Below are 26,415 nucleotides of genomic sequence, written 5' to 3' on the forward strand. Positions count from 1 at the left end.
TTTAGCCACATAAAAGGGTTTTTTAACCAAAATAAGGTAAAATTGCACAACTTTGTTTGCGCTAAAAAATAGTCCTTAGCTCACATGCAATTATGTAGATAACATAACCAATCAGTTGCCATTGTCAAGTTCACTCAATTAGTCAAAATATCTGTGTCCTGATCAAACAAAATTGCATGTTCATCTCATCATCATCATCATCCTTCGGCTGCGGAGCAGGCGACTACAAGTTTCCTCCAGCTACATTGGTCTGACTTGAGCCATTGCTGATAACTGACCTTGACTCAGCATGCTGTCCATATCCCCCAAAAGACACTGGATGTATTTCCAGAACAAGGCTCGTTGCAGTCCGGGTTTCCTCTTGCCAATGAGTTGGGACATACAATGCATACTCTTTTACTGGCTCATCGTCAGGCAAGCGGAGTATGCATGCCCTACAAATTTCAGTTGAGTCCTGGCTTTCTCAACAAGTGGAGCTATCTCTGTCAGATTGTATATGGTAGAATTTGGTACTCTCATACTTATATAGGGGAGACCGGGGCAAGTCCGCCCTCGGGGCAAGTCCGCCCACCCCATGTTTCTGATCTCGTGACTGCTGGAAAAGTACAATGATGATGTAATTAGCTGCCACACGTCATAGCTAAGTACCCAAGAAAACAAGACAGTCCGACACATCTCGCCACAGAAATTATCATCAAAAAACGTTTTTGAGTCAAGGAAGTTTACATTTTTGAAATTAGTAATATTGTAATAATCTCAAGACCTTGCAGAGTCGGTTTTCGTTCTTATATTTATTTGGAAGATGAACGTTTTGCCCAACATATTATGCAATTAAAAGATCGACATATTGTGCTTAGTAGGCATAACACGAGGTAAAGAAAAAAAGTACCGTTGGGGCAAGTCCGCCCTGTATGTGAAGGGGCAAGTCCGCCCTGTGTTTTCCCCAGGCGGACTCCCGTGGCGGATTCGCCCCATCGGCGTATTATGCAAAATACTGATAAAATACCTTTAAGAAGGGTAAAACTACATGCAAGCATACTTTTTACAGTTAAGTGGTATCAGCATCACCGTTTGTGCCCTAAAACCATAAATGCAGAAGTTGTAAATAAAGGTTTTGCTCATTTTGGACCTTTACATTTATTACATTACATTATACCCCTCCATTAAATTTAGTAGACTCTTTGGACGAGAGTGAGTGCCTAATATACCCTTTACTAAACGTTTGCATGAAATTTATAATTGTTTTGCAATATTGTAACCTTTTCTTTTTCTTAGGGCGAACGGGGCAAGTCCGCCCTGTCATCGTGATTTTTATTTTCCCTTCTCCTGCCGTTACTGAAAGCTCAATGTCCTTACAAATGTGGTAGTATTTAGCTATAGTATACAGCTTTAAAATGTAAAAACTATAGCCTTCTATCATGAGAATTGTCCTCTCCAGGCGAGTTTGAAGAAAATAGGGCGGACACGCCCCGGTCTCCCCTACTCATAATATTTGGTCATTTGTGACAACGCAACGACTGACTGGCTTTCTGTATGTTCTGGACGGGCTACACGAGTACAACGATCACTATAACCGCTACAATGGTACCGAGGACTACAAGAATTCCAGTTGCTATACCGATCGGGATCTTTCTTTTCTGCCATAGCATCCGCCTCCTTAGACGATTGTTTGTTTTCTTGAATTGATAGGCCTGTTGAGAAGAAGGACAAAATGAAAATGTTTAATCTTTGACTTACTAAACTTGGAAATAATCAATCAAATGAATTGTGGGAGCATTATCTAAATATCTGCCTTATTTTTGGCACTCTGAGAAAAATAAAGTTCCAGGATTTTTTGCAAGCCTATACAAATGGCTAAAACTTCATCAAGGGAAATTGTACAAATTCAAGAAATTGTGCTTCATATCATAAAAACTACAAAATCTTTTTGACCTTTGCAAAACATTTGAACCATTTTAGACCTGAAAAGGGTTCTGGAAAGACCAGAAAGAACCATTCTGTTTTTTTTTCAATTTTCAAGAACCCCTTGAACAGAATGCCTTATTCTAAGAGTGTAGCAAGGGGTTTGGTGTATTAATAGCGACAGCAAAAATACTACTCTCGGAAGCAGCGCGTATACATGGACAAAAATCTAAACATGTTACTTAATTCTATTTCTTCAAAATATCAAGGGTTTAAATGAAAGATGGTCCTATCTGCAATAGCTGCCCTATACACATTTGACAATTTCTGCATTCTATATTGTACACATAATGACACCTGGCAGCTATTAGAGCCCATCTTGTGTTTACCCCATGAGAACTACCTGCGATTAGCCAAAATGAAAATTGTGTCCAATTTTGAACCAATAAGGTATTGAGATCATCTGCAAATGCAAATTTGACCAATAGTTTAAACCTAGTCATAATTGGCAATTGAAATGAGCATTTCAAGTTATCAACCAATCAGAAATGCTGTTATAGATGACCGGCAGTGTCCAGGGGGTCAACCGTCGATATTAACTTTGGGTAAGAATGTAAAGAAGGCTACCTACAGCGGCTCTTAAATCCTCTGCTCTTTCCAGAAGATCGTCCAGGTTTTCGCCTCTCGTTAACACTACATCAACAGTATTTCTCACAACATCTTCTACTTCTATCAGTTCAAGTTGTAGATGCTGTATTTTGTCGTCCAAGAGTGTGCACGGTTTGTCACCTTTCGATTCGTTTAGAAAAGGATTTTTTGTTATCTGAAAGATACAACGAGTGGTTAAAAACATTTATCGTAACAAATTCATTTCAAGTCGTGTAAATAGAAAAAAAACTGAAAGCGAAAACAATAATTATTTCAGATTTTTGTCGGTTGATTGTGGGTGCTTTTGATTCTATAATTTATGCAGTTTTTTCATCAGATAATTTAGTTTTAATGCAGGAAACGTAATTCAGGTTGAACATCATTATACATACTCCCTAGGCACTAAACTGCAGCAACTAAACCTTAAAAGGGGTAGGCCAATGTTTGGAAAAAAATTGCCAAAAATAGGAGGAGTCGCTCTCTCTCTCATGTTTACTGTTATTTTTTGCCTAGAAATATTGATCACAGGTACTTTGGTACAATGTTGCTTTGGTGTGTTGGAAATTCCAAAGAAATAATTATGGTACTTACTTCCAACTTTGGAGAACAACATAATGCTTTAAGAGCCAATCTCCCTTATTATGTACCCATCTGTGATACAAAAAAAAATAGAATTTTCTCTAAAAAATAATTTTGGTACATATTAGCACCAACAACTCACATGTAAAATATGAGCGTGCACAGCGCCCTCGTTCAGCTTAAAAAATTCTTGAAATTTCAGCCTCTCTGAGCCTTACTTGCAAATGGTAAACTTTGGAGGTGCATAACATCGTGCGCCATCATCATCCCAACCTGCATTTTGCATTTTTTAAAGTACCAAATGGTTACATTACAAAACCAAGAAAAAAATTGGGATCTTGATGGCGCACAAAATCAACAAATCAATGATTTGATGAAAAGCGCCCTCGTGCAAACTTCAAAGCATCATAACGGGCTGCGCCATCAAGATCCCAAGTCCGAACAAGTTTGAAATTAAAGACCTCCATGGCAAGTTTCATTTTTCAGCAAAAATTTTTTGGGATTTCGTTGGCGCACCGAGTTAACAGAGGTCAAAGGTCAAATTTCCTATTTTCGCACATATAATATAAAAGAGGTCAAAGGTCACGCTTTGTGCTTAAGTGATGCATATTTGCCTATGTGCAGCACGAAAGTGGAACTTTGACCCGCAATAAAATGTGCGCCAACAAGATCCCATCTTACTTTTTGGATGATTGGATAAAGGGGCTTATGTATAACTGATAACAAGTAAAAAAAAAGTGGGATCATGTGGGCGCACTAATTCAATAGAGGTCAAAGTAAAAATAAAATTGGGATCTTGTTGGCGCATCTCTTTGTGATGCAGTAAAAAGCCCACATTGTGCAGCGAGTGGGAAAAAGAGGTCAAATTGACCTCCAAAATGAGGCTAAAGTCCATTTTCAAAAAATCAGAAAAATATGAAGATCAAGAGATCCCAAGCTAATTTTTTCAGTTCCTGCAGAGAATTACCTCTTCTTTGATGAAATCCTATTCGGAGAGTCAGGTGACGTTGGCGCGCAATAATACAGGTGTGCAAAAATGTGCGAAAATAGGAAATTTTGACCTTTGACCTCTGTTAATATGTTAACTCTGTGCACGAGTTTGCACGAGGGCGCTTTTCATCAAATCATTGGATTTGCTGATTTTGTGCGCCATCAAGATCCCAATTTTTGTTCTTGGTTTTTGTAATGTAACCATTTGGTACTTTAAAAAAATGCAAAATGCAGGTTGGGATGATGATGGCGCACGTTGTTATGCACCTCCAAAGTTTACCATTTGCAAGTAAGGCTCAGAGAGGCTGAAATTTCAAGAATTTTTTCAAGCTGAACGAGGGCGCTGTGCACGCTCATATTTTACATGTGAGTTGTTGGTGCTAATATGTACCAAAATTATTTTTTAGAGAAAATTCTATTTTTTTTGTATCACAACCCCCCTGATTTGGGTACATAATAAGGGAGACTGGCTCTTAATGAATCACTACGCTAAATAGTTTTGAATATCACTTACATTGTTATTTGTTGATCCAAATAGTTCTTCACGACATCCACGAGGAGACTTTGATCGTTTGTCGCGATCTTCCAGCCATTGTCTTGTCTTTATCCAAGAAGCGGTTGAGGACGAATCTGGTGATAAACCGACGGTTTCCGAAAGTCAGCGTCCGCCGATGAAAAATATCTCTTCAACTTTGAATGCTTGTGAGCTTTGTGGGATTTTACCTGCACATGATGAAAGAAAAGAGAACAGTTTTAGAAAAACTTGCCAAAATATAGGCCTACATTTAGTGTTTAACACTGCAAACCTTTTTTTAATTAATAACAAAGATCTCATTAAAATTGAGACCAAAGTAGTTTATACAACAATTCAATATACGATATTCAATACGTAGAAACCCGTCTATAAGGAATAGAAGCGACTGTGATGATAGCATATTTCACGCTAGCGCCCTCCACAATATTATATCATTATGGAATTTGAGCAAATCATTTACCGACACAAGCAGGTATACAATGTAATTTTTTATCTTTATTTCGCATCTCACGAGCATAGCTCACTTGGCAAGGCATAAGACTTTGGTTCTTTAGATCGGAAGATGGTGAGTTCGAGCCTCATCACGGTCACACAAACTTTTATAAACAAAATATTGTTCAAACTTTTCATTTATATTTACTTGCATTTTCTAAAGACTCCTTTCGTGATCATTTTTTTTTCATATTTAGTTTAATTTATTCTATTGTTTTTCTTTTATTGTTTCTTTTCTTTGTCTTTTTTTCATGTTTAATTTTATTTTTCTTTATTTTTCTTTGATTCATATAATATTGGCAGGATAAGGAGAGGAGGAACTAAAGACCCATTCAGTGATTTGCTCATCCGGACGATCGTAAAATCATCAAAATTCACCTTTGTCATTGTCATAGATGTGGTAACATAGCCTGCTAGTGGTTCAGCAGAAAACCGTGTGACACATAATATACATTTGGCTACATTTTATTATACGATAAATACGAATTTATTAAACATGGTAACAAATATTCTCTAGCAGATCGGTTATACGATGGAACTGGTAGGCATAGGCCTATTATAAATTCGGGATATTAAATATCTTCCTGACGAGACAGATCTGCGCATGTGGTCAAAGACGATTCCTTACTAGCCACAGACCGTCCGCTGGAATTAGTTGAACATGAACCATTCGCTATGGCTGTTGGTCGGACCTCTCATCTCTCCACATCGATTGTGACCTATAATCCCCGACATTGCCCTTAATATGAACTCACATCCTCCTGTTTTATTCCAATACGCTGGCGAAGTTACGTAATAATCGGATTAACTACCATAGCAATAGGTGAAAACAATTTTTGAATATACCGCGTTATACACTGATACGTTCAGGCGGTACCTCTTCATTGAACCATATCATGCTGCACCTGTAAGATCTTTGAAAAGACCAGTATTGTATTCAATCTATGATTGCAGACATACACAGTACAGGTGATGAGTGTAACCTGCTTGTAGCGCAGCGCGATATGTTCAAAATTGTTTTCACCTATTGCTATGGTAATTAATCCGATTAATTACGCAACTTCACCAGCGTATAATGGCCGAATAAATTCTGACCATCACTTGGCTTGTTGGATTCGTCTATACTACAATTCGCTGTCGAAGTGACGTAATAATCGCAATAACTACCATCAAGCAGATTGCACTAATCACCCGCGTATGTCACCAAACATAGATTGAATACCACTCTTTTCATAAATACTAATCTTACATGGCGAGTGATTAGCATTTCTTTGACAACTATGGTTTAATGCATAGGTGCCACGTGAACGATGAAGTGCAGGGCTATATATTCGAAATTGTATTCATCAATTGCTATGGTAGTTAATCCGATTAATTACGTCACATCGACAGCGAATAGCCAATTCAGTATCGAAGTTACGTAATGTTACTATGTCAACGGGATCACGCGCTTGAGTTATGAACCACGATCGAAACAATCACCACACAAAGTATATGGCACTTGAAGGCATATCAAAATAGCGTGATCCGGTAACCAAGAGAATTACGTAACCACTTCGATGCTGAATAGTATGGGTTCAAGTGGAACAAAAAATAGTGTATGTCCATTGCTAGCTATGGTAATTAATCATGTTAGTGTTTACATCACTACTTCGGTGAAGACAAGAGAAGTGTGCCTTCTCTACCAACGCCTGTGATATAACAGGTGCAAGCGAAACAAAATTGAATGACCAGAATAGTTTCCTTTGTCAGATGAATTGATTGAAATTTTTGAAGACACTCTATTCTTGATGGGACAATAGATTCAAATATGGAATAATTATTATTCCTCATCTATTTTTTTTTAAAAAAAAAACTGCAATTGTGGCAACAGAACAATATTTATTTTGATTTCATTTCAAGTAGAAACAAAATCGTGCTTAAGCCAAAAACGCACCCTACCTACCATTCCTCAAGAATTGGGATGGCACAAAGGTGCAACATAGGTTTTTATTGCAAAGACGAGGACAGACAAGTAGTTACAACACATCTGTCTAACCGTGGGTTTCGCTATTATTTAGAATAAATGCTTTTACTAGTTTCTATAAAACCACAAAATTACTAAAAAAAACTATAAAAAAACTAAAAAACAAAAAAAAAACACACAAAAAAAACACACCTAAAATTAAAAGTAGAAAGGTAGATTTGAAGAAAGATAAAAAGAACATGTCAAAAAGTTAAAATTAAACGAGAATGAAAAAACGGAACCGGTGCCCGGACCATGCTCTCTTCAGCATGTCTTCAGTTCCAAAGTCTGACGCTCTATCAATTGAGCTATACGATCCTGATATACGAAACAGTCGTTATTATGTCAATACAATTGATTGGTGCTACAACATACTTAGATGGAATGCATAGCCACCCAGTGCCAGTATATATTTGCTCAAACTCCAAATACAACAAGCAACCAATTTTATTGAGGGCGTTTCTTAGGTATATCCTTGTAGACGGGGTTTTACGGTATTCGTATACTATCAGTCAAACTATAGACAAACAAATCACAACGAATACAAATCACAACTAGAGTAGCTGTGCTTCAAGAATATCCTAAACACAGACACAAACACCAATATATCTGCTTCTATTCTATGATGAACTATACATTAAGCAACTAATCGAGGATTGGATAGAGACTCGTAGAGAGAAAGGAACTGCATGCAGAACAGGGTCGTCTGGAGAACCATCAGTGGAAGCCAACTAGCCAAGTCGATCTATAAGCAAGTGTAAGCAATTCTATAATGTAGACTTTCCTTGCTTTGGACCATATATAGGTTACCATAAAGAACATAATGCATATAGTGTACTGCCACATACATCTTCCAACACCCCACACATACCCCCACCCGATACCCAAGTCACATGTCATTCGCACTAAACTTGCGGCATGGTAAACGCCAACATATTTCCCCGTGTTACAAAACAGCTACTCCTGTTATATTCTGTAATGTAGACTTTCCTTGCTTCGGACCGCCACACAAAAATACCGCGTTGGCATTTAAATCCCATTTTGTCCCGTTCAGAGAATTTCTGTACAAAATTGGCCTTTCCAAGTTCCAAGTTTTGAAATATTTTCTCAAAATAGCAAGAACTATCTTAAGAACCACTGAACCCTACTCATTTTAAATATAGCCATGAAAATTTACAATTCTGAAATTTCACGGCGTAGCTAGCTTTTCGAGGCAAGTGGAGCACAACATTGTAAATAGACTGACAATCTAAATTAGTCGACACTTTTTTCAAAACGTGTCCTCCAAAATTTCGAAACCATCCGAGCTTGCTGACCCGCTAGCCGCTCCCAGAATAAGATTTCCAAGGGAGATGCGGCACGCGAAACGCGCGAAAATTTACATTTTTAATGCTAAAGTGAGTCCAAATGAATTGGCTTTTAAACAGAGACCATCAATCAGATCCCGGGTATCAGATAGTCTCAGATAATTGTTTTACTGCGATGAAGCGAAATGTAGCGACGCGACGGGGCATGAAAACTCGGAGTAACTACAGAATACCCCGCTCAGGGTGCCTAACCCTAACCCTAACCTAACCCTAACCCTACTCATAAGTCCTAACCCTAACCCTAACCCTAACCCTAACGCTGTGTTGGGAGGTGAGGTGGGTATTCTGTAGTTATGCCGAAAACTCATTTACTATAACCAAGAGCCACCTGTACCGTCCCTTTGGCTACACCATTGAGCTATTGACACACCACTAACGAACAAATATTGTCGACATCTCTTTTCTTCTTGTCGAAAGAAATATTTAAGATGCTTTGACATAGGCCTATACACTTCAAATAGACAACTTTATCGCATACCTGAGACATAGGTGAAGACTTAGACTTCAAGGTTCCTTTTAAAATCTTGCACACAAGTACAATTTGTGACATGACTTGAGACCCGATTCCACAGTCTTGCTCCATAGTCCTTGAAAGCACTCAATTTTTGCCGAATACCAACTGATGTTACTTGAGCTTTGCGGTCGTATATCGCAACTGTTGGGTTTCATAAGTTTGTGGATGTTCTTATCTAGTATTGCAGAGCAAGGCTGTGAATATATCTTTATAATTATGCAAATTGTTTTTAAACTAATAAAGTCGTTCATGTGACGTCAGGCTGGTGATTTCTGATGATTTTGCCCGAATTTGTAACGACAATATCATTACACCGCATTTGGTACATTTCTGTGAACTCTGCTTGATCACAGAACTGACAGAACCAAAATAATGAATGTGTTGATAAACATTGTTACACGGACCAGGGTTGTACACGACTTAACAAAATAAACTAACCCACTGAATTCGCACAAAACACTAATGCAAAGAATTAAAATCAGTTTTTTTGTCAAACGTAAACTTTGACACACATATAACACTGTTCAATGTTGGTTGTACTTGAAGAAATCTGGGTATTGTGACACTATCAATGAACTCAACAGACAAAAAGGCGAATGCGCTGTAAAATGACAGTAAATCTTAATTCAATGGTATGCTACAAATTAATATAATGACAGTAGAAGTTTCGTTGGAACCGTGATTCATTAACAGGTTGTTATTCCATTGTGGTTCTTTTATAATAATGATAATAACAAGCAAAACCTAAACCGCACTGTCGTCATTCTCTCGTATAAACTTCCAATAATCCCAGATATTAATGATTTTAAATTATAATTTGTAATTTTTTTCTTACAACAAGAACTTCACCGCAATTTTATATTGCCGGTCGCGGATACACATTAAACTTTACTCGCCTAAGTAAGCTTGAGAAATCAGCACAAATAATTTTCGTAAATACCCGGGGTAAATATTAATGATTTACCCTTAAAAAGGACCGTTAATTAATGGTAAATCTAGAACAAAACATTCATGTCGTTGGATCAACATCAAAACAATAACAAACAAACCGTCACCAACCAGGGTACATGAAGGATCGACCCAAACCGGTTCAAAAGGAAAAATAACAAAATCTCTCTTGGAATAAACTCAAACCTCGACCATGTCGATTTTAACTGTTTAATTTCGCTTCTCAGAAAAAATAAAAGAGATCACAGTAACAATGTTATATGGGGGTGCGTATGCAGTGGAATCAGTAATATCTTGGCTAGTTCGGGCTCAAACGCTATGTTCAAAATTAACTAAAATCGTTTTGACAATTTCGCGGACGCATTGCGTAAATCGACTTTCATGATTAGCAATTGCATTTTTGCTTTTCAGAAAAAAAATTAACAAAAGAGGTCATGGCGTAAATGTGATATGCATGTAGAATCAGTAATATCTTGGCTAACAGAAAAACTTTACTTAGACAGTGTCTTTCCTAGTTCAAGTTCAAACGCTATGCTCGATTTTGCTTAATCATCCGAGTTGGGCCACTTGTTGCCAATTTCGCACATCAAGTCTGTACCACGTAAAATGAACTCTCATGCTTAGGCCGTGTAAAATTAATATTTTGGTTCTCGTCCCCTCCCTCCTCAATTTCTGGGATTTGCCAGATTTTTTTTGATTTTTTAGATTTTTCAATTTTTTAAGACTTTGGAATGATTTATGAAATCTTCATACATATAAATAAGTTTATTAGAGAACAAGCATCACTTCCCAGTCTTTTTGTGGTACTATAGGGGGTTTATCCCTCAGAATCTCACATTTGAAAAAAAAAGGGCCTCATCGTTTCCTCAAGCACTGTTGGAGAAGACCGAAAACAACTGACTATGCTAATTTTACATTGAAAAAAAACAACAACAAAAACACCTCCCTCCCTCATCAATTCATGAAAATCCTCTGGACGAGAACCAAAACATTAATTTTATACGGCCTTATCGTCAAAGATCTCAGAACAAAAGCAAAGGTTTTTCATGTTTTTCTTTTACTTATAATTGACATTAGTAAATGAATAATATGATATTTATTTCAAAATCATAAATTTAAATACCACTTGAAATGCCCCATTGTTGAAAATTACCCATCTTAAGAGAGCACCAACCAGATACTGTGCTGCTCCCCAAATTCCATTGGGTGAAGGAAGTTTTTGATAACCAAACAACTAATCATCGATTTTTGAAAGCAGGAGGAAACCGGAGATCCCGGCGAAAGCGAGCATGGAATCGGGATAAACCAATACAGTCCTTGGGCACGACCAGGGCTTGAACCCGGGACCTCAGTGGTGCAAGGCGAGGGAATTACCGCGGGGGGGGGGCTAAAGCCGTTTTCTAAAAATCATACGAGATTTTCTTAATTGTCCGTGCCCCTATCGTAGCTACTGAAATCAGATTGCAGTAAAAAATGGTTGAAATAAAATCAAACATAATTAACGCAACATTTATGCGGTTTACCTCGGCCTCCATTTGGCTCAATCTCCAGTAAGTTAGCAGAATTTGACACAATTTTCTGCAATTTCCAAGAACCGCATATTTTACCACATTTTAATGGCACGATTAGCTATGATCTGGCTGAATTTAGCAAAATATTTGGCTATTTACCACAATTTTCTGCAGTTGATTTACAACTATTTTGTTGATTTGGCACAATCTCATAGGGCCTAATTTGTCGCCAGTGACATGCAACCATCTCCCGGGAACCATCTGTACTGTATCAGTGCTTAATTAAAGGCTTATTCAGAAAAAAAAATAAACATTTGTATAAACTGACTAAAAGTGAAGGATTGTCATTAGGTATTTTAAAAATTAAAACTTAAGCAAAAACAAGAAATGTCTTTAAAAAAGACAATGCCTCCAAGATACCAGTGGGCACCTTTTGTTATTAAGTTAAGGAGACACTTATAATGCTAGCTTTAAGGTAACGCTATTGGATATAGATTTTTGTCTGATTGAAATATGTGAGTCCATTCTCTCCTGATTACAAGACTGAAAATTTTATTTTAATCGGATATTCGGTTACCAAAATATATGGCCTGTCAAAATGGCGCGAAACCAAGAAGTTGGCAACAAATTTCTTTTATTTTTGATATGCAATGATGTCAGGTAGGCCTTATTTTCTAATTATATATGCAAGAATTGTACAAAGTTATGTTCAGATCGGCTACAAAATAAGATATAAAACCCATGAATGCCTTTTTCCATGCAAATTTCCATTTGCATAATTAATTAGGGCCCTAATCAACTTTTCTAATAAGTGGCCCAAATTAATTATGCAAATTGAAATTTGCCAAAAGCAACCGTAATTTTGTAGTAGGTCTACAGTGTGTGTTCTACCCATGTACCATGCCTCAGTAGGCCTACTATAGCTCTTTTAATTGTATCTGAAATCTTTACTTTGCATAATTCATACATGTAATTAGAAAATCATCTGGCAACTGGACTTGTCAAAAATATAGAAAATAAAAAGAAAGTTGTTGTCAATTTTTTGTTTTGGGTTCGCACCATTTTGACAGGCCATATCTCAAGAACCGAATGTAATCTACAGGGCATAAGCTTTAACATATTATTTAAATAGAAAGAAAATCTAAATTTGTGCATTAGCCAATAGGGCCACGGTCACCTAAAGCCATCTTGCAATCTTGCAGATAATTCTGATGTATGAAATAAGACCTTCAAACTTTCAGATATGAAGAGTTCCAGATGCAGGCAGCCGTTTCTGTTTTTTAAATGCATATATGCCCAAGTTGTATCAAGAGTCATTTCTCGTGGATTTTTTGACTGAAAATTACGATTGTAACGTTTCAGATTTTTTTAATGCTTGTTTATTATATTTTGTATTCAGGACTAAAATAATATTAATATTATTATATTTAGGGGGTCTTTTTATAGGTCATTACTCTTTTGTATGTGTAATTGAATAAAAAATCAAAAACATTATTGTTTTGTTTTGTTTCCTTCATTTGTGCTTTGTCTTGCATCGAAAGGGCCAATATCAACACCTTGTTTGTAAGAAGTATTGTGTGGGGAAAGAACAAAAAGCAAATTTCTCAGTCAAAGTCTTGAAACGGTCATGGGTATGAATGCAAAAATATTGCAACAGTACTCAGTAGAACATAAAACACAACCACGCATGGGAATTGGGGAAGCAAATACTTTAAAACGAATTATTCCGAATTATATCAACGCAATAAAATTGCAATACTTTAGTACATGTATTTGAACAGCAATGCCCGGGCAGCAATGAAGCCGGCCATAGGCGCGGCTAGGCGTATCATACCATACATTGCAGTTCAAATGCATCGGATCATGATTGTGGCCTAGTCGAGCCTAGCATGCATGCCAGTCGGTCTGCTGACTCGCCGTGGCACAAAAATACCTCCAATTTTGCACAAAACAATCCATGATGTCAAATTATCACATCCAAAGTGTCGCCATGAACGTCAGCTTCAACTTCTCCAGCCAAAGTTTTTGCATTAATAATCAGGTTTCATGTAATCATGAAATTAAACCTTGTTTGAGGTGTATTCCCATTGCCACAGCATATAAACGGTTTTCCAACTTGTCTTCAACGATAAAGCTGCTGATCACACCGAAGGCATTGAGGTGGTGTGGCTGCTGATGAGCGCTGAGGCTACAACCTATAATTAAAGACCGAATTAAAAAAGACTAGTTTGCGTCTGACGTCATGACAAAGGCGCGCCGTGATTGGTTGCTGACCTGCGCAGTATGGCATTTTTGGTCTGGTTTACAGGACGGCATACGCAAGCTAGTCTTTTTTAATTCGGTCTTCAATTATACAACATATGAGTTTGAAAATATTCTAATGCATAATTCATTAACTTGATAGACCCACGCCATTGGTGCCACGTGCTAGGCGTTTCTAGAATCCCTATAGAATAAGATTAATTTTAATGCTTATTTATTGCACATGCTGAGGAAGCGTGATTACCTTTTTGAACATTCGGAAATGGCGATAGGCGAATTTATGTATGGCGCAAAGAGGTGGGGGATATATATTGGGCTCTCGATATTGGGCGGAAATTAGAGTACTTGTCAGAATATAAATTTGTACAATCGGCCTACATGCCGCGCAATGTGCGGCATTTTAGGTGTAAATTTCAAAGCATACTACCTCCTGCGGAGGCAGAAAAAATACAAATTTGTGGACACTTGTCACTGCTTATGGCTTTGCTTGCACTGGGTTTACACAAGGAATAGTGCAAGCATCGTTATGACACTGTGGAGATACGGTCTTACGCCCCTCCCGTCCCGACACTGTGGAGATACGGTCTTACGCCCCTCCCGTCCCGACACTGTGGAGATACGGTCTTACGCCCCTCCCGTCCCTAGCAGGTTCTTCCAGTTTAGCGGTTCTCCAAGTTAAGGAGGAATCACAAAAATATGTTGATGGATCCGGATTGTCTTGATCTGAAGCGAGTGTCTCAACCTTATACCAATTTTTTCCTCTGTGGTAGTTCTCCCAACGAAAACGAAACAACACTATACTTTATGAAAAGTAAGTTTAAATACGCAGTTTTGCCACATTTCTATAACATGTATTAACAGGTTTCAGCAAGAATCAAAAGCTACTTTTTCACCGACTTCAAGAAAGCCTTCGATAGTATCGAAACTGGGTATGGCAAGTCGGAATGTGCAAAATTCAAAGGAAGTGTAACATACACAAAGGGAATAAAATGCGAATGCAATTGCGTTGTACAAATCTTCTAAGAGTGTCGTCTTGCTGCTCTTGCAGGGCATATGCAAGGAGATGAAATCAGTGATTAGTCTTTAAAGCTGCATGGAGTCTGACAAGAATATCTATTATCGCCGCCTACCATCTAATATCCACTTATAGAATATAGGCCTACCATAATGCCGGGCCATAATGGAAGCTCTGATGGGTTTGAGGGAACAGTCATCATACTGCAAGAGGAAGATCTATCAGCAACTGTCAGATTCGCAGATGATTTTGACCTTATACATAGCACAACCAAAAGAACTATATACTTTATATGAAGATTAGAACATAGCAATAAAGGGACTTAGCCCGGGGGGGCACTCCCACTTTGGAGGTGACACGTATGTAGGGCTGTTAAGACCCTCTTTTTCAGCGTCGCTGTCACCCAAAGACCCCATATTTTTTTAAGAACATAATGCTCTGTCACCCAAAGAGCCCCTATTTTTCCATTTGATCTGTCACCCAAAGACCCTTATTTTTCAATTTGAACAGCAACTTCTATTTATCACCAATTTTGTTACTTATTTTGAAAAAAAACAAAGAAATTTGAAGCCATTTAGAACTAGAAATTCAATGTTTGAAGTTTCTGTGGCACTGTTTCGACTCTCACTCAAAGTTTCCATTTAAGAAAAAGGTCATGTTCTCACCCAATGACCCCATTTTTTTACATTTTGCGCTCACCGAATGCCAAAAATCATGCTCTCACCCAATGACCCCATATTTTTTTACATTTTACACCGAATGCCCTTACTGCGAAAGTGTAAGCCATACATTTATATCCATTTCATATTGATGTGCCCCCCGACTTAGCATGGAAGTTAGTGCTGCGGAGGGCAAGATCTTGAACTTGATGAGGTAGTATCAGTATGTACATATTGGAGCAGTAGAACTTCTTCAGACAGTGGATCAGTTTACGTATCGGCGCGACCATCGCAAATGATATGAAATCAGTGCAAGATATTAAAATCAGCACATCCGCACTAGCGATTCTGAAATTCATCTGGAGATCTGAAGGAGAACATCTTAATGCATGGAATCAAAAATGAGCCTCTAGGAACACTAATATTTAACATCAGTGCGGCGAAACTTGCATACACTGTAGGCCTATATCTGAGATGAAAAACTGAAATGTCTTTGAGATGCGGAAGCTCTATAGGTCCATCTCACGTCACACACTACCAACATGATACGGGAGGGAACGGAAAGCTATTGTGGGAACATCTTATGATCTTATCTCAATTATGAGAAGAAGACAACTTCAGTGGTTTGGATAAGTGATGGAAGAACGGCCTGGCAAATACCATTTTACAGGGAAGGAGGAATGGAGTACGAAACATAGGTCAAACAGAAAAAGAGACAGATGAACACATGAATTCATTACACCAACGAATGGACTTCGGCCAGAATTCGGCAAACATCGCTCCAACGGCGCGGCCGTTCGTCAATCTATGTAGACAAGGCATTGTTGGTCGACGCAGCCACAAAAAAAATTGAATTTCATTATTTAAAGCAATATATTATTGAAAAATAACACTTTGATATTTTGCAAAAGTTCATTCTACAAATCATGCTTGATTTATTGTTGTTAATGAGTTATGTACGTTTTACAAAAGTGTTGTTGTTTCAGCCCTCTTTACAACATATAAACTCAAGAACCACAAGACCTACAAAAATATATCTGTGATATTTGAATTCTACAATCTCGCGTTTTGCCAAAGCTCACTACCATTCGCAAGATGCTGTGAACTACCAAATCACAACAGTTTAAAATAGTCGCTAACTTTAATTAAACGCATTAAATACATACATGATGGCTTTTCGTGGTCCGATCGTCTTCAGCAGATGTTTTTCTAGCATCCAACCATATACCATGTATGCTGTCTCTTTTCAGGGATGATGGCGAAGATGAAATCGGCGATGATGTGTCAGAGTTGCGAGCATCGGCGTCAATCGCTGAATAATGCTCACTGGAAAACCGATTTTGTAGATTCATAAGGGCCGCCTGTATTTTGATATAGAGATATAAGAGACGCAAAATGTATATTTTTAAAACACAGTAGATAGACCTATAACGGTGATTATATTAAATTAGGGTATAACAGAGACACACGCTATAGTGAAATTATGTTAGTTTACATATAACAATGAAGATCTGTATATATCAATATACAGGCATTTTAAAATAGTTTGAAGTACTTACAATGATAACTCTGTAATAACAAAAATGACATAATGAACTAAATTGCGTTTTGACTCTTTGCCCCCCCCCCCAAAAAAAAACCCCAACCATTTGAATTTGTTTCTCTTTTCAAAAAGTATTTTGAATCGAGAGATTGCTGATTTCAGAAGTCGCAAAAATGAGTAGGCCTATCCTTTACAGGAGGGTGGTCAAGCAGAATCACTACGTGCATCCACTCTCCAGTCTATCGCTGCAGATGTCTGCATTCTGTTCATTGCCGGGGTTCATTGTCAGTGATTCTCAATTTGATATTATGCCCCGCCTATCTGACCAGAATAGGGTAATTGCAATCGGGCATTTGCATTATAATCAGGCACCTTGTATCAGGAAAACTTGCATTATAATCAGGCAGCCATTATTAGCACTTAGATTATCGAGCACCCGGTATCAGGAAAACGTGCATTATAATCGAAGTAGGCCTACTTAATATAAACTATTTTGCAACTTTTGATGAACTCTTTCATTTAATGTGTGCTCATTGAAGCATGAAGTCAACTACATGTATGGAATTGGTGTCGTTGATGTGAGTCTGCTGATGATGCATGCCAAAATGCACTTACACAATCTATAGCCTATAACAGCTCTGAAAATTTGTTTAGTGTCCCTTTTACCATGTGGAACTGGGCAGCTGCTTTAATTGCATGATTTCAGCTTGTTTGGAGGTACTATAGACCTATGCCATATTTTGTTTGGATTTATCAAGGAATGGTGCAGTGATATCTTGCATTTGGAATTTGGGCCAAAATGTCGCAAGTTGGTACCCTAATAGATGAAATCACAGGGAAATCACCAATGACTTTAAAGGAGCCGTGTATAACGAGATTATCCAACATACAATTATGCTATATTCGATTCTGAACGTGTTAAAATGCTGTGGCTCAGCCAGACACTTTATTTTATTCTAAGACAAGCATTTACACCGGGGATTTTTGTACATAGTTATCGCTTCAGCATCTGAACGTCAGCATATTCACAATGTCGGAGCCGTCAATTCTCTCTAGTCTGAAGAGTCGCTAGTCCGAAGAGTCACTAGTCCAAAAACCAAATTAGGTTCGCTAATCCGAAGGTTCTTTAGTCAGAATATAAAATAAGGGTTAGTGTTAAGGTTAGGGCTTATGTTTAGGGTTTGGGTTAGGTTAGCGAGCCTTATTCTATATTCGGACTAGAGAATCGTATTTATTATTCGGATTAGCGAACCCTCGGACTAGAGAACCCGATATTCGGACTAGTGAACCTTTTTCAGAATTCGGACTAGCGAATGGTAAATTACGTGTTCGGACTAGCGAACCTGCGGAATAGCGAACCTTCGGACTAGAGAGTTGTTACCGTCGAGGCATGGGATGGGGTTTAATGCTAGACGTTAAATTTACCTGCAAAATTTACAGGTTTATATACCGGGGTTTATACAAGCTTGGTGAAGTATATTAACTTATCATCTGTCGGATTTTCCCATTTGACAAACAAACAAACATATTACTAACGTACGTTTTGTATTGGTACACTTGATGTCCTCCTTAACGTTCTTCTTGACTGAGGTGGTGACGACGATGGTGACATTGCAGGTGGTGACGGTGTTGGTGACATTGCAGGTGGTGACGGTGTTGGTGATATGGCCGGGCTGCTGTCACCACTACTTCCATCTGGTGATATGGAAAATGTTTTCCTCAGTGATCGTTTAGTACGTTTGACAAAGTGTTTCTGTACATAATGATTTCAAAAATTGCAAAGTAAATCATCGACATCATGAATATTTGTCGACAATTTTGTCGACAAAAAAACTATTGGAGATAAGCTTAAAAGCTCTTAATATAAGCTTAATATCGCCATGAAATAACTATAAGTATAAAAAAGAAATGATTGAGCACAAGATGACAATAACAATAATATGGTGGATATAATATTATAGACTTCATAAGTTACTGATTTGTAGGTAACGCCGGTCATTTCCTATATAGGAGCGGTGCTCCCCGCTCCCCCAACTTAATTTCTGTATCCTTTTTGAATTAAGTGTATTTGAAAACGCAATCACTGAATTCGTTGTCGTCATTTTAAGCAAAATATTCATCTTTTCAATGATTTTCTTTTACATACCGATTCTATATCCGTTGTGTATGGTTCAACATCATCTCCTTGTTCACCAGTTTTACTTCCAAGAACTGGTGACGGGGCCCGTGATGAAACCCTTGACGAGGCACATGATGACCGGGGTGATGCATCAGGACTGTTACGAATTCCTTCGATCAAGGCAGAAAACAACTTCATTTGGAATTTATGGTTTCTACTTGGCGAGTATTCTTTCTTTTTGGTATATAGTGAAAATGTCGGACTATTATCTTGATAATCAGCCTGGGGATCGGAAGGTGAAATACGCATTCTTTCACCACTTTCATCTTCATAACATACTGCGGTCTGATATGAGAAGGGAAAAAGAAAGACACACATTTTGAACAAGGACAACATTGTAGAAATTCCCCGATAACACTTTTTTAAACAACACTTCAGTGCTAGCATGAAAGTTCATCTGTGTTGGTAGACTTCATAATTGTAAATTTAAACTTATGATCTCAACACAAAATTAAGACGTACCTCAAATTTTCGGTCACAACTTTGACCTTCATCTGGAGACTGGCAACCCAAGTTTGGGATCAGTGACCTTTTGGACACTTGACCCCAAAACCCGGTCGTACACTCTGGGTAACTTGTATCGGCCCTCGTCGCGGTTGAGAGATGGTTGGTTGACTCTGATGTAAATTTACTCCTTCACACCCCTTTCAAAGTATCTAGCGTCCCGGTCGAGGATTTTGACCTCATCCAAATCAACTTGGTGGCCGGGGGATTCAATGTGGATGTGCTGGATACTTCCGACGAGGTAGTACTCGGACGACGGTGTTCTGAGAATCTGGTATTCAAAGATCTTTCAGTCTCACCAATGTAAGATTCTGAACACTGGCCCCTCAGGGTTTTCCCCTGACAGGGGATGTAATAAATTGGTCCGGTAATGTCTTTCTTCTCAGTTTTGTCTTTAGGTGAGACAAGTAGCTGCCTCAGAGTTTGAGTGGGTTTAAAACAAACTCTGATACCGTAGGTGCCGAAGATTCTTCGTAGGGCTTCGGAAGTTCCTTTAACGTAGGGCAAAACTACTTGTCCTTTTGTCTTAACGTTTGTATTCCTCCGGTCACTGTTCCCAGACCTCAGCCCCCCCCCGCCCCAGCTCTGTCAAAGGACCAGCCCGGACAACCGCACTCCCCCAATGCACTGTCAATGTGCAACCCCTCCCCCGCCATGTCCCCCCGCTCAGACACGACACCGTCCGCTCTGTGGCGAAGAGTCTGGACCACACCCAGTCCATGCTGGACAGGATGACATGAACCAAAGTTCAAGCATTGATCCGCGCGGGCCGGTCTCCCACAGATCTCGACTTTCAGCGCACCGTCCCCCTGGACGACTGCACGAGTGTCGAGGAATGCGAGTGACCCATCCTCCTCGCCTCCCGTCGTGAACCCGACTCTGAGGCAGCTACTTGTCTCACCTAAAGACAAAACTGAGAAGAAAGACATTACCGGACCAATTTATTACATCCCCTGTCAGGGGAAAACCCTGAGGGGCCAGTGTTCAGAATCTTACATTGGTGAGACTGAAAGATCTTTGAATACCAGATTCTCAGAACACCGTCGACCGAGTACTACCTCGTCGGAAGTCTCCCAGCACATCCACATTGAATCCCCCGGCCACCAAGTTGATTTGGATGAGGTCAAAATCCTCGACCGGGACGCTAGATACTTTGAAAGGGGTGTGAAGGAGTCAATTTACATCAGAGTCAACCAACCATCTCTCAACCGCGACGGGGGCCGATACAAGTTACCCAGAGTGTACGACCGGGTTTTGGGGTCAAGTGTCCAAAAGGTCACTGATCCCAAACTTGGGTTGCCAGTCTCCAGATGAAGGTCAAAGTTGTGACCAAAAATTTGAGGTACGTCTTAATTTTGTGTTGAGATCATAAGTTTAAATTTACAATTATAACACTTCAGTGCGTTTATTTCTGTACTTTACATCTAAAAGTATAGGAGATATTTCTTACGATCAACACTACAACGGGTTATTAAGGGTATTGTTCATATACCGTAAAATTTCGTTAATAAGCATATGTGCCTGTCAACGAGTTGCTCGGACACATACGCTTATTAAGGAATTTTTACGGTATAACAATTATTAACACTCCAACATGTTTATATATTGCTGATGTTTGAGTGTTAATAATTGTTATGAAAAATACCCTTATTAACGTATTGAATTGTTAATCGTACAACGCCTCCAGTACTTTTCATAGTACGTGTCAAGTACGGAAATAAGTGCGTTGAAGTGTTAAAAAAAGTATTATCCGGGATATTTTACAGAAAACAAATCATTCAATTAGCAAAATACAAATATCTAATCATGAAGAATATAATTTATAGTAGTTCAGAAATGAAATGTATATACTTACAATAGGATCTTGAAGATCTTTGTTCCCTTGCCATGTTGGCTCGTCCTCGTCGCCTCGTTCCGAAGTTATTATGTGCATATCGGCATCAAGTGGTCGTAACTTCCGTTTAGATAATGGTGAAGCAGATGACGTCATATCTAGATTGCTGCACTTTGAAGGTGAGACGGATGGTGAGGTGAGAGGAACGTTGCGAAAAAACTTTCTCCTGAAAGACGGTGAAGATGACGGTGAAACAAGTGGGCTACCAGGGTGATAGACCTTCCTTTTGAGTAATGGTGAAGCTTTTGGTGATACAAGCGGACTGTCAGTATGATAGACTTTCCTTTTGAGTAATGGGGAAGCGGTTGATGATACAAGCGGACTGTCAGTATGATAGACTTTCCTTTTGAGTAATGGGGAAGCGGTTGGTGATACAAGCGGGCTGTCAGTTTGATGGACCTTCCTCTTGGTAGAGGGCGAAGCGGTTGGTGATACAAGCGGACTGTCAGTATGATAGACCTTCCTTTTGAGTAATGGGGAAGCGGTTGGTGATACACGTGGACTGTCAGTATGATAGACCTTCCTTTTGAGTAATGGGGAAGCGGTTGGTGAAACAAGCGGACTGTCAGTATGATAGACCTTCCTTTTGAGTAATGGGGAAGCGGTTGGTGATACAAGCGGACTGTCAGTATGATAGACCTTCCTTTTGAGTAATGGGGAAGCGGTTGGTGATACACGTGGACTGTCAGTATGATAGACCTTCCTCTTAGTAGACGGCGAAGCGGTCGGTGATACACGTGGAGTGCCATTGCGATTAAACTTTCTTTTAGAAAATGGCGAAGCGGTTGGCAACACATGTGATCTGGTGCGACCGACTTTTCTTTTGGATGACGGCGAAGCGGTTGGTGCCACAAGTGGGCTATCAACACGAGACACCGTTGGTGTCGAAGATGTTGGTGCCACGAACATACCGCCTAAGGGAATAAGCTTTCTTTTAGAAATTGGCGATGCTGAGATGGATAGGTCAATACTGCCCGTTGGACTGAGCTTTCTTTTGGTGGACGGCGAAGCTGAGACCGGTAGGCTGCCTTTAGGACTAAGTTTTCTTTTCGAAATTGGCGAAGTAGTAGCCGAGGCAAAAGGACTCTCAATACAAGCCAGCTTTCTTTTGGGGTCTTGTGAAACTGTCAGTGGATTAATGGGACTGTTTTGAGTACTGCTTTCGTCAGTATCATGATGACTTATCGATGAAATCTTTTTGACGATATTCTTGCAGCTCTTTGAAAAATCCACCTGTAAGGAGAAAGAGAACAGTATCAGAAATGGTGTGAGTATACAAACATGATGAATGAGTACACAATACATACTTAGTACACGTCAGCTGATTTATAAATTGAATAACCACATTGTCAAAAACAATAAGAGAAGTAACAGATATCATATCTCATTTCATGAAGTACTACCCTTTATCCTATCCTTTCTGCATAGACGGTCAATGCAAACACTTCAAACTACAATCGGAGGTCCCTGGTTAAACCATCTCTTAATGCTCTGCATGCTAGCCATAGGCTTCAACATAAGAAGTCCCATGCAGTTTGGAGATATTTTCTCAAAATATCAAGAGCTATCTCAAGAACCACTGAACCAATACTAGGCTTGTTTGTACTCATTTTAATGCATTTTCCATGCTGATTCCAATATGGTCATGAAAATTCACATTTCTGAAATTTTTGACTTAAAAAAAATTGAAACTTGTCGTCTGCAGTCGACACTCACGTGAAGAGAGTTAATTCCACCAACTTTTAACTTGCTCTTTCAAACTCTTCTGCTTCCACCAGTGACTACCACGTCTTTACTTGACCCGTGAAACAAAATCAGTCTACTTCTGTTGACTGATCTGTGGGCGTGACGGAGCCTGCACTGTACTGATTGGCTCTTTATGGAGGTATAAATGAATGTATTTCATTAGTTAGAACTTTGTATAAAATAAGCGGTAAGCATGGTAAGTTTTTGATCTTTCACTTTGATTTGCATATAGGCCTACATGCTCGTTTTCGGCTACATTGTGCGCAGAGAAAACTTGGCATGCACTGCCGAGCGGCAGTGCCTGATTTTAAAGTATCACGTATTTCTTCTTAATGTTACTGTAAGTACCGCCAACGTATTTTGAATTAAAGTTCGGTGTAGATTATTGTACCTGAGCTTATCTGATTTGCTCATTTTATTTGTTGGTATTCATATTTTTTAATAATAAAAGTACAACAAGATATATACCATCAGGTAGAACGAAAAGCCACACAAAGGGTAATAATTACCATCTTCTCTGCCAGGAGATATGAGAAATTCTTTTTAGCTTTTTTCACAATGGCATTCTCCTCCATCTTTGAAGTGTTGCTGGAGCACTCGGAATTAGCGCTTTCTTCCAATTCAAGAAGATCTACCACAGAGTCCCTTAGACGCGTATTGTGCCAAGTAAAAGACTGTGCAAGATCCTTCAGGAATGCAAAAGATCGATCTTCTGGGAATTCAGGCGTTGTAATACAAATGTAGATAAAATTACTATCCTGTAACTCCACTAGATAAAATCTGAAAATGTAGAGAGTAAATCTTATCAATTTCCTGTTAGTGACACCAGTGGAGAAGCCATGGGGGAGAAATCCCCCCCCCAAATAAATGATAGACAATAATGCCTCTTTTACCCAATTCTCAATGATCTCATATGCACAGTTTTATCCCTTACATACCCTGTGTCTTGAATAGCTATTGTAGCCCATCAAACCTGTGGTTAAGAAGCCAGGAAATAATCGCATACAGGGTGTATCAAAATGATTGGTACCGGGACATGTGACATTTTCAAAAATATATCAAAAATATAAGATTGCTAATTAATATTGTTTTTGTACTATAAATAGAAAGGGGCATATGTTAACTTATTGATCTAATAATCTGACGATGAAAGGTTGATGCATCTGGGAGCTATTGTCAATTAAATGAAGATCGGCGTAATCATGATTTTACTTATACACAACAAGATGAATATGTTCACTGCTTGAAATGTTTATTGCATACATGCTCTTAATTCAAGTTAATAAGGTATTACGGCTTTGACATTACTATCAACCAATAAATATTGATTAGAACACATCGTGAATGAAGAAATATGCAAGGAAAAAATAAAACATTTCCAAGATCTTCAACATAAATATCATTCTCGACAGGTATTTGTAATAAAATAGAGCGCAACAGCTTGAAAATGGTGCGCTACGGATCCAGCGTTACGATGAAAAGTGTAAAACACCTACTTTCCTTTAGAATCATGTAACTTCAGAACCGAATGTGCTATCTTTAAGATCTAAAATTCGTAGAGAAGATAAAAGTACTATCATTTCAAATATGTAAACAATTAACCCCAAACTGGTACAAAACATAGTAAAAAAAAATCTGCAAAAATGAAAAGTCGTCGGTACCAATCATTTTGATACACCCTGTACCCTCGTTTGTATGCCTTTTTTGGGGCGCCCTCTACGGAGGCGTCCCACAATATTGGCATGTACTTGTGAGTAGCTTCTAATTTCAGTCTTACTAGATTTACTCCGCAATTGTTGTGCTATTTTGCTAAAATTATGCCCTTGCTCAGAAATAAATCCACAATATGCTTGGATTTTATTTTATTATTGTTTTCTGTTATGCACAGGATAAAATGGTGCGCGTATATTCTTTGTTTAAAAGACAAAATTAATGGATTTGTAAAAACACCAAATAAATCGAGACCTTTGACTTTTGTAACCACTTTGACCTTTGTAACCAGTTTACCGCCTCTTAGAACCCGATAGACGGTGACCAACACTTTGGATTACAATAGCCTAATCTGAATGGCATAGTCCAATAAGCTCAAATAAACAATCATAGTGCAAAATTTGACCTAACTTGCAGAGTATGAGTTTTTGTACCCAAAGTTTCAAAGTCAGGCATCTTATCAAGATCAAGATAGTGATAGTGACATAACAATTAACACGCTTATCTTACCAAGGTCTTATCTATCTGCATGGGGTAATTGGAAATTATGGTGTAGCCTATTTGTTTTAAGGATGAAACAACTGGCTCCTTTTGCATGGAAATTAGAACAAATTACTATACAAGCTGTATCAAAAAGTTTGGTACCCAGCAGTTTTGATAGTAATTGAAAAGCCTGGTTCTTCCAAATGCAATATCGGGTCCCCCTTAAAATGATAAAATGATCAGACCATAAAACTTTTGTGACTGTTTATGACATTAATCAACAAATTATGCGGATCCTAGATGTGTCGAGGATGTTATGTTTATGAACAAAACGTTACGTTTGTATTTTCAACATTGTTAATCATTGCTACGTGTATGTTAACAAATGAAAGTTCTGTAATTATTTTAATTCTTCAATGCTAAGTTAGTAAGTATTCTTTTGGATATCATCAAATTGTAAATCTCTAGTCAGATTTTCAGTGTGTTAACAACTATGTATCAAAGATGTTACGTTCATGTACAAAACATTAACGTTCTTATCTTGTAAACATTGTATACCCATATAGCTACTTTTGAAGAATGAATGTTCTGTAATTGTCTTTTATCCTTCATCTCTATTAGATTTTCAGTGTATTAGCAAGTAGATGATGTATATGTATCACAGACGTTATGATGTATATGTATCACAGACGTTATACATTCATAAAAACTTTTCTTTTGGTCAACATAGGGGTAGATCCTCTTCTATACTATCCATCATATACCCCCTGCATAACGAAATTCAACAATATTCAATATCCAAAGCAATATCATCACTACAATATGCCCCAAAATTGAACTCCCCCCCCCCACATAATCGCAAATTGACACGACAGCTTCATTCCAATTCAATTTATTTCATCCAAAACGGTCCTGTGATACACCTTCCC

The 26,415-nt window shown here is 38.4% G+C and overlaps 1 protein-coding gene across 1 annotated transcript in view; it reads right to left on the reverse strand.

The window, feature by feature from the left end:
* Positions 1-1,481: 1,481 nt before the first annotated feature.
* Positions 1,482-26,415, reverse strand: part of LOC140147021 (uncharacterized) — a 39,409-nt gene continuing 14,475 nt past the window's right edge. The window contains exons 3-10 of the mRNA XM_072168792.1: positions 23,803-24,073; positions 21,509-22,780; positions 19,117-19,434; positions 18,511-18,723; positions 16,594-16,788; positions 4,634-4,777; positions 2,534-2,725; positions 1,482-1,691 (exon numbers count right to left, since the gene is read on the reverse strand). Of these exons, the coding sequence (XP_072024893.1) occupies positions 1,548-1,691; positions 2,534-2,725; positions 4,634-4,777; positions 16,594-16,788; positions 18,511-18,723; positions 19,117-19,434; positions 21,509-22,780; positions 23,803-24,073 (2,749 nt within the window). The 3' untranslated portion in view covers positions 1,482-1,547. The remainder of the gene's footprint in view (positions 1,692-2,533; positions 2,726-4,633; positions 4,778-16,593; positions 16,789-18,510; positions 18,724-19,116; positions 19,435-21,508; positions 22,781-23,802; positions 24,074-26,415) is intronic.

The sequence above is a fragment of the Amphiura filiformis genome, chromosome 3 (genome assembly GCF_039555335.1).
Source record: "Amphiura filiformis chromosome 3, Afil_fr2py, whole genome shotgun sequence".
NCBI classification, from domain to species: Eukaryota; Metazoa; Echinodermata; class Ophiuroidea; order Amphilepidida; family Amphiuridae; genus Amphiura; species Amphiura filiformis.